Source organism: Mustela nivalis, assembly GCF_964662115.1.
Source record: "Mustela nivalis genome assembly, chromosome: 7".
NCBI classification, from domain to species: domain Eukaryota; kingdom Metazoa; phylum Chordata; class Mammalia; order Carnivora; family Mustelidae; genus Mustela; species Mustela nivalis.
In genome coordinates this window covers 11,397,380-11,410,097 of record NC_139026.1, presented here as the reverse complement: position 1 = coordinate 11,410,097, position 12,718 = coordinate 11,397,380, and the positions used below count along the sequence as shown (strand labels likewise).

At 54.6% G+C, this 12,718-nt stretch overlaps 1 protein-coding gene and 1 long non-coding RNA gene across 2 annotated transcripts; one reads left to right on the top strand and one right to left on the bottom strand.

The window, feature by feature from the left end:
- Positions 1-3,037: 3,037 nt before the first annotated feature.
- On the bottom strand, positions 3,038-12,491 carry MB (myoglobin). Its single transcript, XM_082740349.1, has 3 exons — positions 12,309-12,491; positions 7,075-7,297; positions 3,038-3,734 (listed from the first exon to the last, which is right to left on the bottom strand). Exons 1-3 carry the CDS (start codon positions 12,401-12,403, stop codon positions 3,588-3,590), a joined length of 465 nt encoding a protein of 154 aa, XP_082596475.1. The 5' UTR covers positions 12,404-12,491; the 3' UTR covers positions 3,038-3,587.
- Positions 7,305-7,807, top strand: LOC309869374. The gene is made up of 2 exons (XR_014314139.1): positions 7,305-7,707; positions 7,739-7,807. It is a non-coding gene; the product is annotated as an uncharacterized lncRNA (long non-coding RNA).
- Positions 12,492-12,718: the final 227 nt, after the last annotated feature.

The window sequence follows — 12,718 nt, the reverse complement described above, 5'->3', positions numbered from 1 at the left end:
AGATATTCTATGCTGGTATTTTATGTAGTTTATTATCCATGTCTTAAATATAAAATCCCTCTTCAAACATGAAATCTCACACGTTTATATTATATATAAAATACATATTTATAAAGTATATTATATATAAGAAAATAAATCCTCTTGGTTTGTTTCCTGGAGAACACTGACGGATCGGCCGCCATCTTTGTGGCTCTGGTCTGCCTCGACAGGGGCCCCCAACTCTTCAGATGCCTCAGGACCCATCCTTGCCAGCCTCCCTGTGCCCAGAGCTCTACGTGCACTCCCCAAAGGCAGGGGCCAGGCTTGTGGGCCTCACCATGGCCCCCCAGAGCCAAGCCCGGTGCCTGGCACAATGCAGGCCTCAGTAAAGTTCAGATGAACACATCGTGGTTCCCTGCCTCTGACTCTGTCTCCCAATATCTCTGCATATCACCCCCCAACCCCCAACCCCACCGTCCTTGAAGATCCGTGAGAGCAGAGACCATGCCAGTCTTCGTCACGCCTGGGAGACTAGTCCCAGTCAGGAGCCCGGCCCCCAGTACTGGCTCCAAAAGCAGTCACTGAATCAACACAGGATAAATGCCGTTGGGGGATTACATTTGTAAAATATAGCCCTACTCCCCTCACCCCCTGGCCCCTGCCCAGGATTTCTCTTCTTCTTTTGCTCTTTCCTTTTCAGTCAGCAAGACTCTTTTGAGCCCCAGCCTCAGAAAACAACGTGACAGCCGAAAGCGATGAGAACACGTCTCTCGTGTGCTTTTGTGGATTCAAAAAGCTCAAGCCCTGAGAGGACCAGAAAGAACCCACAGAAAGGGCAGAGATTCAGAGGACATCGTGAGGCGTCCCTGCTTCTCAGGCTGGAAAGTAATGTTCTGAACTGTCAGGAGGAAGAAACAGATGGCAGTTGGTGGTGGTCCCCAGAGAAAGTACTTTGTGTCCTTGCTGGAGGTCGCTGCTAGCTCGGAGGGTAACCTTGTGCGAACTAGAAAAAGGCACCCCTCCCCGGTGCACAGCTTGGCCACTGGGGCACAGACTGGATGCACCCCTGAATTGGATCCCTCTACCAGGTGCTCTCGTGGAGTGCACAACCTATACAACCACACAGGGCGGCCCTGCGCACCCCTGTCAAGTCCTGGAGGAGGCTGGGAAAGCTCAGACAGGCCCATGGGGTCTAAACTCAGAGGGGACTTGTGCCCCCTCCTGTCCCAAGTCAAGGCCTCGTGGGGCAGGGATGTCCCAAAGAAGAAGTGGCCGGGGAAGACAGAGCTTCGGACAGCCTCAGGGTTTCCTCAAGTGCCTGATGAGGACTCTAAGGGAAGACCAGGTGGGGTGCAGCATCCCTGAGGGCCACTGGGAACAGATGACAGCAACAGAATGCCACCTGCTCGCCCACACACGCCACCCGCCCGAGTAAGCCCCCTTAGAATGAGCCAAAACCCCAGGGAAATGCGGAACCAGAGAGCAACCTCAGGGAGGCTGAGGTCAGTGTCTGCCTCGCAGCCACAGTGAAGATTCCAAAGAGAAAAAAAGAAGTTGAAGGGGCGTCTGGGTGGTTCAGTCATTAACTGTCTGCCTTAAGCTCAGGTCATGATACCAGGGTTCTGGGATGGAGCCCGCAAAGGACTTCCTGCTCTGTGGGGAGCCTGCTTCCCCCTCTCCCACTCCCCCTGCTTGTGCTCCCTCTCTCACTGGGTCTCTCCGTCAAATCGATTAAATAAATAAATTAATTAAAAAAAAAAAAAAAAAGAAGTTGCATTTTGTGCACGTCCAAGGTATAAACTGAGATTTTCCCACCGGCGGTGCTCAGCAGCTACGTGTCGGAGGCCACGCAGGATGAATGACAAACGCCTGGTCCTTCTCGGCTACGCTCATTTTCTTCTGCCCGGATTTAATTATCCAAGCACAGGGTGCCCTGACTAGATTGTCAATTGCTTGAGGGCAGGGCCCAGCCCATTCAGCTTTAAATCCTGCACACTCACCTACAGCGAAGTTCTCCCTGCCTGGGCTTCCGACTGAATAACTACAAATGAATGGAATTTTCCCCAGGTGCCAGAATCAAAAACCTCCCCTCCACCTCGGATAGCAGAAGGACTCCCAAAGCCCGGGGCAGACCGAGGAGGGGGACCCTCTCATGCTCTTGCGGCTACAGCTGCATAGCCCGATGGATGAAGCTTTTAGGATTTAGGATGTATCTACGCTAGCAGAGGAGCTCCACCCTGTTCAGCTGCTGGGAACCTTGGCATGGTCTGAGGTCAGGCTCACGGCTAGGGGTTGGGCCCCGAGGATTCAAGGGCAGGGGTGACTAAGTCACTTGTCCTGGGAGTTCCTGGAGCTTTATGAGGCTGGGGATTTGGGGCTTCCCGGAGTTGGTATTCTGAGTCTTGGGTGCTGTTCGAGGCCCTCCCGGCTCGGGTGCTCCGAGGGACTCAGGCCACCTTTTCACAGGCCCTGTCCATGGCCTCAACCTGCAGCCTAGCCACCACGGTCACGTGCCAACATTTTATTCTGGGTCCCCGCCACAACATCACACATTCCGTCTGTGTGCGCAGCATTTGTAGACCCGGATCGTGTCTCCTGGCCTGTGTTTGTGAGTTATTCCCCATGCGTCTGTCCTTTCTCTGTGGCCAGAAGGTCAGTGCCCGTCACCGGCTGGCCACCTCTTTGTCTCCCCAGCTGGAGTCCCGGCTGCCTCCCCAGCTTTGAACCCGGCTTTGCCGTTCACTAGCCGGTGTCCTTGGTGTGTTATTGAAGTTGCTGTAACCACGGTGATCTGTAGCTGTTTGCCTCTTACTGCAAAGCAGCCCACCGCCACCACCGGACAGGACTGCCCCCCTCCCATCCTGCACCCAGCACTGTCCCCAGCACTGAGGGGTGCTTTAAGGAAGGCAGCGTCCTGTCTCTCTCTCCCTCCTGCCCTGTTTCCCTCCTCTCCTCCTCTCTGCCGCACAGGTTGTCTGCACACACCCTCCAGCCATTTCTTCCTTGGGGACCCCTTCACTTGCTCCAGGAGAGGAAGTTCACTAGGGAGAGGCTGTGATGTTGCAAGGTCTTTTATTAAAACCAGGTGAGTCACTCCATTGGCTGAGAAGGCACACTTAACGTTCCAGACCCCCGCCGCCTCTCTCTCGGGATGGACGGTCGCCCTCCGCCCAGACCTCTTTCTCATTGCAGATGGACATTTGTTCGGGGGAAGGCGGGGAAAGGGGGTGGAGGTGATGGGTCAGAGCATCTTTATGGCCGGGCCTTGGTTTATGGCTTGGATTTGGGAGTAGAAGGTGAAGGTGTGGTTGCGTTTGGAGGCTGGAGGAATTGGGCTGGAGTTGAGGAGACAGGCAAATGAAGTGAGCAAAGGGCCGCACATCTCCTGCTTCCCGGGGTGACGCCCCTCCACGAGGACCCCAGGCCCCAGTCTCGCGAAGCCATCGGAACAGCCTAGCCCAGCCCCTCGGCCCCTTCCCCCGCAACCTCTCATAAACAAAGCAGACACTCAGAAGCAAACTACACGGCTACAGGATCACGGCCCACCTGACCCTGGGCCCCGGGGCCTGAAGGGGTGGGGGTGGGGTGGGGCGCCCAGCTGGGACTCAGCCCTGGAATCCCAGCTCCTTGTACTTGGCAGCGATGTCGTTCCGGAACAGTTCCAGAGCCTTCTTCATGGCCGCCTGGGCGTCGGCGCCGAAGTCCCCGGCATGCTTGCTCTGCAGGACCTGGATGATGGCGTCTGAGATGAACTGCGGAGGTGGGGGGAGATGGGAGGGGCGCCGGTCACAGGGGCGCACAGTCCAGGAGCTAGATGGGTATCAGACTGAGCCCCACCTTCCCTGTATTCCACGGCCAGTTATGGAGCGCTTATTACACACCAGGGGGGTCTCCACAGGTTAACTCCTTCTCTCTCTACAACCCCTCGAGATAGGTGCCGATGAGGAACCAGGCCCGTGTCAGTGCAGGAGCCAAGGACACCACCGCCCTGCTGGCAGCAGAAAGGAAGGGAAATGCTCCCATTCCATGGCTTTGCCCAGGATTTTGCAGTCAGAAAATCTAGAAAGAAACTATTTCCATTTGTATTTAATTTTTTGCATTTGATAGCTTAGTGTGGTTATTGCTTTAAGTAGGCTACTTGGGGTAGACCAGCATATTTCTGTGCCAAGCACAGGTGGGCTGGAAGAAGGGAGGACGAGAAAGGGCTGAGGCCTGCAGCTTCCGCTGGGACCCAGCCTGCCCCAGCCCAGCCTTGCCTCTCCATCCCCACATGTGCTTAGACACCCACAACGTCATTACTAGGAACACCTACAGCACGGCTCTTTAGCGACTGAAAGATCTCGTGGGGATAAAATGCTACTGGGCCTTCTGGACAGGGAGTCAAGATTTGATGCCAGCCACCACCCTGGCTGGAGGACCAAGCGGTGTCACTTTACAGAGGCCCAGACAGAAAAGAGCCAGCCTAAGGTCACCTAACAAGTGGACGGCAGAGCTGGAATTTGCACCCAGGGGCTTGTGGGCAAACGGCTGCCAGAGCCAAGAACAGACACGGGGACGGCACCTCAGTTGGCTTTTCCCAATTTCTCAGGGCACCCCAAGTGCAGGTGACTACAGACAGGTGGCTGGGTGGGGGGCACAGGGTGACCGAGGGTTTAGGAGGCACACATAGGGCAATACCCAGGGAACATGGTTCTGCCTAGAAATAGCAACAGCAGGGCACCCAAGGTTGGTTTCGGCTCAGGTCATGATCTCAGGGTCATGAGATCAAACCCGGCGCTGGGCTCCACCCCGGGCATGGAGCCTGCTTCAGATTCTCTCTCTGCCTCTGCTCCTCCCCCTCCCCCATGCTCACTCACAGTCTCTCTCTCTCTCTCTCTCAAAAACAAAAAAGATAGGAAAGTGAGAGAAAGGGGGGGAAAAAAAAAAAAGAAACAAGGCAGCTCCACAAACCCCTGTCTTTGGACATCGATCTGGACATATGTCCCAAAACAAAGTTGGGGTTCGGGCTGTCATGAAGTCAGTCCTCCCCCTGGAGAACGTGGGAGACTCAGGTTCCAGGCTCTGCTCTGTTGTGACCCCCAGGGGTGACTTCACCATAAAACAGGGGCTCAGCTGGCCCCATCGGGTCCCCCACTGAGCCCTTCCTGAGTTTGGAGCACAGCCGCTAATATGGGTAAGTGGGGGCTGGGGCAGCCGGACAATTGAGAAAAGTTGCCTTGACATCCAGCACCCACCGTGGCACCCTCACACCCCACTGGGAAGCAGCCGCCCCCTAGAGAGAGCACGGAAGAATGTCCCTGAGTGCGAGCAGAGAGCAGACAAGTAGTATTGTGAGCCCACCACATGCCACCGGGGTTCAGAAATGGGGAGCTCACGCTCCAGCCAGGAGACAGCTGGGAAAAGAGATAAATCCCAGTGCAGACGGGTGGGCACCATGACAAGGGATAAATATAAAGTCGCTTTGCAGGGGAGAGACGGGGGGTGCCCACTGACAGTCACATGCAGAGAAGGTGGCTGGGCCCTGGAGGGGGGACAGGGGTCTGCTGCCAAGAGCAGATGGGGAGGGCAGGGGCCGCAGCATGCAGAGTCTCGAAGGCAGGACCCGCTCCTCACGTCTGTGATGCTGAGCGTGATGGGCAGGCTGGGTTTTCTCTGTATGATTTGCGGGGGCAGCTGGGGCGCGGGGAGGTGAGGCTGTGAGGCTGAAGAGATGGTGGTGGTTGATGGTAGATATTGTGCCACAAGGGATTAAGAGCTTGAGTTCCCAAGTACCGGTAGATCAGACCGTGCCTACTGGCTCATTAGCTGTGTGACCCTGAGCAAGCTACTTAACTTCTCTGATACTTTGTTTCCGAATCTGTAAAGTGGGTATGAGAGGGGTACCTGCCTGGCACGGAGACTGCTATGGCCTGCCCCATGTCCATCTTCTCCTTCTTTCTTGGTAACAGAACACTAGCTGTAGTTGGAGTGGCAACAGACCACCATTCCCAGCTTTCCTTGCAGGTGGGTGTGGTCTTGTAACTAACTTCTGGCCAATAAAACTGTTGAATGGGATTTCTGGGACTCCTTAAAAGAGAGCTTTCCTCTCTTCCTCGTGCTTCTTGTTTGGAACATGGATCAGATGGCTGGAGCTCTAGCAGCCGTCTTGGACCCTGAGCCAACTTTGAGCAGCACAGAAAGAGCTTGTATCCCTGGTGGCTGTGGGGTGCCCACACCAGCTCTGGACTCCCTACCTCTGCACTTACTTTGTGTCAGAGAAAAAGAAGACCCGGAATGCAGTTCCTTACCTCAGAGGGGACTGAGAATTCCATACAGTGATCCAGGCGACTGCCTACCATGGCCTATCCTTACGGGTAGCCATGACCACGGTCTTTATCCTCATCACTGCACCAGCCTGCCCCCTGCTCCCTTTCCCAGGGGTTGCACCTACCCCTAAGGCCCTTTATCCTCCAGATCTCAGTGCTCCCTCTCACCACACCCCTCCCCGCACTAGTTATAAAGGCAGAACCTGAAGCTCAGGCCCTGCCCACCCTACCTCTCAGCCCATCACAAGAGATTCAAACCAATTCCCCTTGCCTAGGACCCCAGGGCTCTCTCTTTTCATCTGTAAAGATGCTGGAACCAATGGCGCCACCTGCTGGCTAACCGGAGGAGCACCCGCCACTATACTGTGGCTCAGAGTGGCACAGGGTTCAGGAGCTGGAGGTGGAGGTGGGGTCTGGAAGAACAGAACCCTAGTTTGAATCCGGGAGTGTGCCAGGGACAAGCGATCGCCCTCCCTGTGCCTCCGTTTACTCATCTGCCCAGTGGGTACAATAATAATGGTACCTTCTTGTGAAAGGGAATGCAAGGGGTGCCCCCAATATCCATTCTCCCCTTCTTCCCCTGGATGACATACTGATTTGGGGGAGAAGTGGGTTTACTCTCAGTGACCCCCCCGAGGAAGAGACAGTAAGCGACAGCTCATCTCACAGATGAGGGCCCTGGGGCACAAAGAGGAACCCCGTGGGCAGAGCTGGGACTGGAACCCAAACTGCATCTCCCTGAGGCCTGTCCTTCCACCGTCCCACCCACCCAGGCCCCACTTCCCACCTCCAGGTACTTGACGGGGATCTTGTGCTTGGTGGCGTGTGACTGGGCCAGCGGCTTGAGCTCCGCCTCATGCTGCCCCTTCTTCTTGAGGATGCCGCCCAGGGCGGTGAGCACAGTGTTGCCATGCTTCTTCAGGTCCTCAGAACCCTTCATCTCATCCTCCGACTTCAGGTGCTTGAACTTGTCAAACTTCTCCAGGGTCTCGGGGTGGCTCTTAAAGAGGCTGTGGGCACAAGGTGGATGGGAATCAGACACAGGAATGAACATGGGGTTCTGAAGGGGCCAAACCGGAGTTCCAGGCTGGGCTCCCGCCCCTTCCCAGCTGTGTGACCTTGGGCAGGGCACTCTACCTCTCTGGGCATCCGCTTCCTCATCCAAGCAAAGGGGACAACCGGTCCCTACCCAGAGTAGAGGCGCTGTGATTCAATGAGCGCATATACGCTCAGCACACGCAGCGCGCTCAACAAAGACTCAGCTTTGTGGTTTTTCTTATCCTCGTGACCTGTCTCTTCTGCATTGCCACTGGGAGAGGCGGGAAGGAAGGACGTGTCTGCATTAGTCCCTGGCTTCACCCCAACTTTCTCTAAGTTGTTTGAAGAGTAGGTGACTAACTGGAATCAGGGAGAGGAGGTGGCCGGAAGACCAGGGGCTCAGAGGTATGAAGGCGTAACTCAGTGTTACAAGGCTGATGTGTGGAAGGGCCAGCTGGAAACAGATCTGAGTGACTCAAAAAGGAAAGAAAGAAAGAAAGAAAGAAAGAAAGAAAGAAAGAAAGAAAGAAAGAAAGAAAGAAAGAAGAAAAAAAAATGATGCAGGGGACCATCTCTGCAGTTTCCTACCTAGGGGTCATCCTTCAGTTGCTTGCATACTTCCAGCTACAGGAGGCTCACTACCATCTGTGATGGCCGGTCCACTCCAGATTAACTCTCGGATAAGAATAAGTTCTTGCTTATTTTGCTCAGACTCCCTGTCCCTCCCAGGCTCCTCCCAGTGGGGGTTGGTGAGGCCCCAGGGGGAGCCACCTGCCAAAGACCAGGTCCCAGCTCCAGCCAGGGAGCCAGTGATCTGGCCACAGAGGGAATTTGCCCTTGAACCTGGGCAGCCACCTGGAGACTTGGACCTCAGTATTTCCTGCTGTGGAAAGGTGAGTGTTGGTTAAAGGGAGTCCTAGCTGCCGCCTAGGTGGAAATGGTTTTCCCCATTTCACTTACGGGCGAATGGACCGCAGAGGTAAGTGATGTGCCCAGGGTCACGTGGCTGGCTGGTGGCAAAGCCCACAGCAGAGACTGGCTGGTTCTAGAGCTCATGCTCTCTGTCTCGTGTCACACCCCGAAATGTTTGCAGGAATGACCCTGTCTGTCCAGGCTTTCCCTCCTCTTCTCTAATGGGTTCAGGAGTGTTTCCCTTTCGTAGCTTCTTAGCTAAGTCACAGCCTCCAGCCCTGCTGCGGACACACCCCAGTTTCTGGAAGCTTCTCACAGCACACACCCATATTCACGTGCCTGCACACCCAGACACACACAAGCGTGCACAGGGTAGCACCAACAGGGAGTGCACCCTTCTCCCAGAAGCGAATCCCTCCTGCTTCTCCAGAATGCCTAGGGCTGTCTATGCCCTCTGCCCAATGTCACCACCTCACTACCCCGGGGCCCCTGCTCAGCCAAACTGTGTGTGTCACTGACAGCTCATCTCTGGCACTTTTCACCCAAGGGTTCCTGAGCTCCTCTTATTATCTGGTGGCAATGATCCCCGCCTGACAGACACGAGACCTAGCCCCCCAGGGGAAAGTTGGAGGTCGGGACACTGGAGGGAGCTCTCAAGGACCGGATCCCCAAGGCAGCCAGGGTCTCAGATATTCTGGGAGACCCCCCCAGAGGTATAGGAGAAAGAACATGGGACTGAGAATTATGAAACTGGGTTCTGGTCCCTGCTCTGTCTCCAACGTGCTGTGTGACATTGAAGAAGTCACTCAACTTCTCTGGGTCTTGATTCATCCATCTATAAACCAAAAGGGTTGGTCTAGCTGATACTTCAGCCTCCAAATTCTAAGGCTTGACCCCTGCCTCACCTTCCACTCTCCACCAGTGAGGCGGCAAGGGAGCCCAGATTTACTTCCGACAGTGCAAGAAAATTGGGCTGATCCGTGCTCACCAGATCATTCTGGCACCATTCAGCCACGTCCCTTCCTGAGCCCACAGTCCTGTCCCTGGGAGCCCCAGGCAGGCACAGAAGGCCACACCTGGATTTACCTAATGGCACGTCCCTGCGAATGGACAAAGGAAGGCCTCACCCTGCGAAGGATGATGGGTTTTCTCTACGGTTGCAGAAGCCCTTGCCTGCCTGTCTTGTCATCTTCCATCCTATGTCCACCTGCTTGGCCCATCACAGGCCTGCAGGCAAGTCAGCGAGAAAGGAGGCCACCTCCCAGCCGTCCTCTGACCTGAGGCCCTATCAGACACCCACACAACAGACTGAGGATTCAGACTTACAGAACTCCTCTGCTTCACACCGAAGAATGGGACTGAGGAGGGGGTCCCCTCTCTGGTGTGTAGCATGGGGCTCCAGAACAGGGGTGTGATAAGCAAGGGTCCAGGCTTCCTGGATTTGAATTCCGGCTGTGTGACTCTGGGCAAGTTCCTTAACCTCTCTGTTCACAATAGTGATCATAACCATCTCATAAGGCACTTGTGAGTCTTAAGTGAGTGAAAATACACAAAGCACCGAACACAGGGCCAGGCGGTGTATACCGCGTAAAAATGTGCTATCTTCCCCTCCTCATTGTTGCTGCCGCCCATATCACTTCCACGGCCACCACTGTCACCACCACCATCCTCATCCTCATCGCCATCAGGTCAGGGAATCGAGTTTTATCTATAGCCACCACTGGCCGTGTTTCCTCCCTGTAACATGACAAGTATTGGCCACCAGCAGTAAGATTCAAACTTTTCGTGCCTTCAGAATTCCTTGTCCAGATCAAAAATAAATAAAGCAGAAAGGGTTTGGGCAAGAGAAGGAAAGGCAGGGGGTACACTCAGCAGCCCCCTCCCGCCTGGGCCCCCCCACTCCTGGAGCCAGGCTCTCCAACCGACCTCCTGGCTTTTATGTTCTAGACCTTTATGATCATGTCCTTGGAGCGAAGCCCCTCGTGTTTCATTAGCAGGCTCAGCCGAACAGAATTTGCTGTCTCTTATAATCAGGGGAATAGGAGAAATGACCTTGCCAAGGTCAGTAAGGAAGTCCAGGCTCAGCGTCTGGAACGGAACCAAGAGACCAGCTCCCACAGAGGCACGTGCAGCCCTGGGAGTTAGCATTCTCTCCCTCTCCTCCACACGGGGGTGGGGGCGGTGGTGAACCTCTTCCCCAGTCCGCAAACACTAAAAGGGCAGAACCGGTTGGCATGGTCTCTGCATGTCCCACAGCCTAAGACGTGACAAGGCATTGGGCTTTCTGAGACCTTCCAAGGGCTGGAGTCTCAGGCATCACGTCTCATCCCTGGTCCCTGGCCCCTGGCAGGCCTCCCTGTTCTAGCCTGGGGAGGGAGGGAATGTTTCCCCTGATGACACAATACCCCGAGTCTCCTTCAAGTCACTGCCTTGGGGGCTGGCAGCTCCCAGATCACCTCAGAGAGACTCATGCTTGGCAAACTTGGTCCCCAACCCCAACTTCCCTGCCTCTTCTCTCCACAAGCACGGGAGGAGCATGGGCTCAGGGAATGCCTGGACATGAGAGCGGAAGGGGACCTCAGAGACCCCGGCGGACGATGGCTTCACTCAACCAATAGGCAAATGGGACCCAGAGAGGAGGAGTAACTTGTCCAAGGTCACGTCCAAGCAAACGTGGCTGAGAAGCAGATGTCAACTTGGGAGGATCTTTTGTCCTACCAAACAGGACCTGTTGCAGCCTCAGCAGCCTGCTGTCAGGGATGGAAGGAGAAAGACATCAGGAAACACCCCCACGATGCCAGTCAGAGACAACAAAGAACTTGACCATCCTTCCCCAGGTGTTTCTAGCATGGACCACTAAGGACTCGGACTTAAGATCACAGAGCTTATGGGACCGGCCATTCTCCCCAGACACGGGAGCTGGAAATGAGCGATGTCCAAGGGAGACCAAAAAGGCATCTGAATGGAAGAGCAAATCCTGGCTCACAAAGTAGAAGAAACTCATCTATAAATTAAAATGTGAACGACAACATATCCACTCGGGGCAGCTCTGGGCCCCCTAGCTCCCAGGGGCAGAAATGTTGATTTATATCCCATTAGATACTTGACTCGTGCTGGCTCAGAGCATGAGAGATGGGACCAGGAGAAGAGGGATCTAACACCACCTGGGGTTGAGGGCGATGGGAAAATAAAATCCCACAGGCCATTCTTTACGTACAAGGCTTAGGATTTTGTTTCTTTGTTTATTCAGAACCCTTTACTATAGCAGTGAAGATGCCCTTGGAGACCACCCCCTTCAGAGCCCTCCAGTTCAAGACTTCCTCGACATCAAATGTCACGAATGGGCCCCTGTCTTCTGTTTTCTAAGTATAATACTGTGAAGGTCCTTAGTCTGGCTCTGTCCATAGCAACTACTAGCATCCTCTCGAAGCTGCCATATTCCAGAGCAGCAACAGGCCCCTTCAAGCATTATCTTATTCAATTCTCACTTCTGCTCTAAAATGCAGATATCAGCATTTTCCCCCATTGTACAGAGGAGGAAATGGACTTAGAGAGGTTGTGCACCTTCCCCAAGGTCACGCAGCTGCTCAGTGGCTGAGCCCATTCTAGCACTGCAGGTCTCTTCTTGAAGACCATGTCTTAGCCTTGACAGTTCACAGACCTTAAGGGATTTGTGACCCGGGTGAGGTCCTGTCCCTCTCAGGTCCTTTTTGTCCTCAACCGTTAAGTGAAGCAACTGGACAAGATCTCTCAGGGCCCAAGAGATTGCTTATTCCGTCTACAATTCTAGGAGTCCTCTCGGTGCGCACTAGGCACCCAGCATTTGAGCACCAGACTTCTCCTGCTGCTGACACAGGCATGGGCGGGATCTCTTTTCTTCTCTTCCTTTCTGGACTCAAGCCCCTGACACAAGCAAAAGAGAACTGAGTGGGGGTTTTATGCAGCTAACTGGTCAACCCCAGGCAACTGATGCAGCCAACTGGTCAACCCCAGGCAACCATTCCACCTTACAAGCACACACTTGATCTTTGGGGAGTGAGTGACAGAGGCAATGGAATCTCTTCCTTTTACCTGATGAGGACCTCCTGCCCATGGCCCGCGAGGTCAGCCTCTACCTTCCCCCAGACGTTCAGCACCAACTGCCATTCCCCGTCGCTGAGCCCCATGGTGCAGTCTGAAGAAGACAAAAAGAGCAAGTCCGGCTGACTCGGTGTCCTGGCTCTGACAGCTGGGGTTTGAGATCGTCTGGCCCCAAAGGGATTTTATACTTTCACTGAAGCTTGACACAGATCACTTGACGGCTTGCTCACTCTCTCTCTCTCCTCCTCCTCCTCCCTCCTTTGCATGCAGGGTCTAATCTTTTCCTTTCTGTAGCTCTCACATGGAAGCTATTTTGGGGCAGGTGCCATTGTGGGGAGGTAGGACAACTCAGGCCACAGGGGCGTGGGGGTGTTTTTGCATGTGGCAAGAGCAGGGAGAAG

What these genes read in the sequence shown, in the direction of transcription:
- MB (XM_082740349.1), bottom strand. Translation starts at nt 12,403, where the DNA reads ATGGGGCTCAGCGACGGGGAATGGCAGTTGGTGCTGAACGTCTGGGGG. An exon ending in GGGCAGGAGGTCCTCATCAG is followed by an intron (nt 7,298 to 12,308) that starts GTAAAAGGAAGA and finishes TTGTGCCCACAG; the next exon opens with CCTCTTTAAGAGCCACCCCG. An exon ending in TCCCCGTCAAGTACCTGGAG is followed by an intron (nt 3,735 to 7,074) that starts GTGGGAAGTGGG and finishes CCACCTCCGCAG; the next exon opens with TTCATCTCAGACGCCATCAT.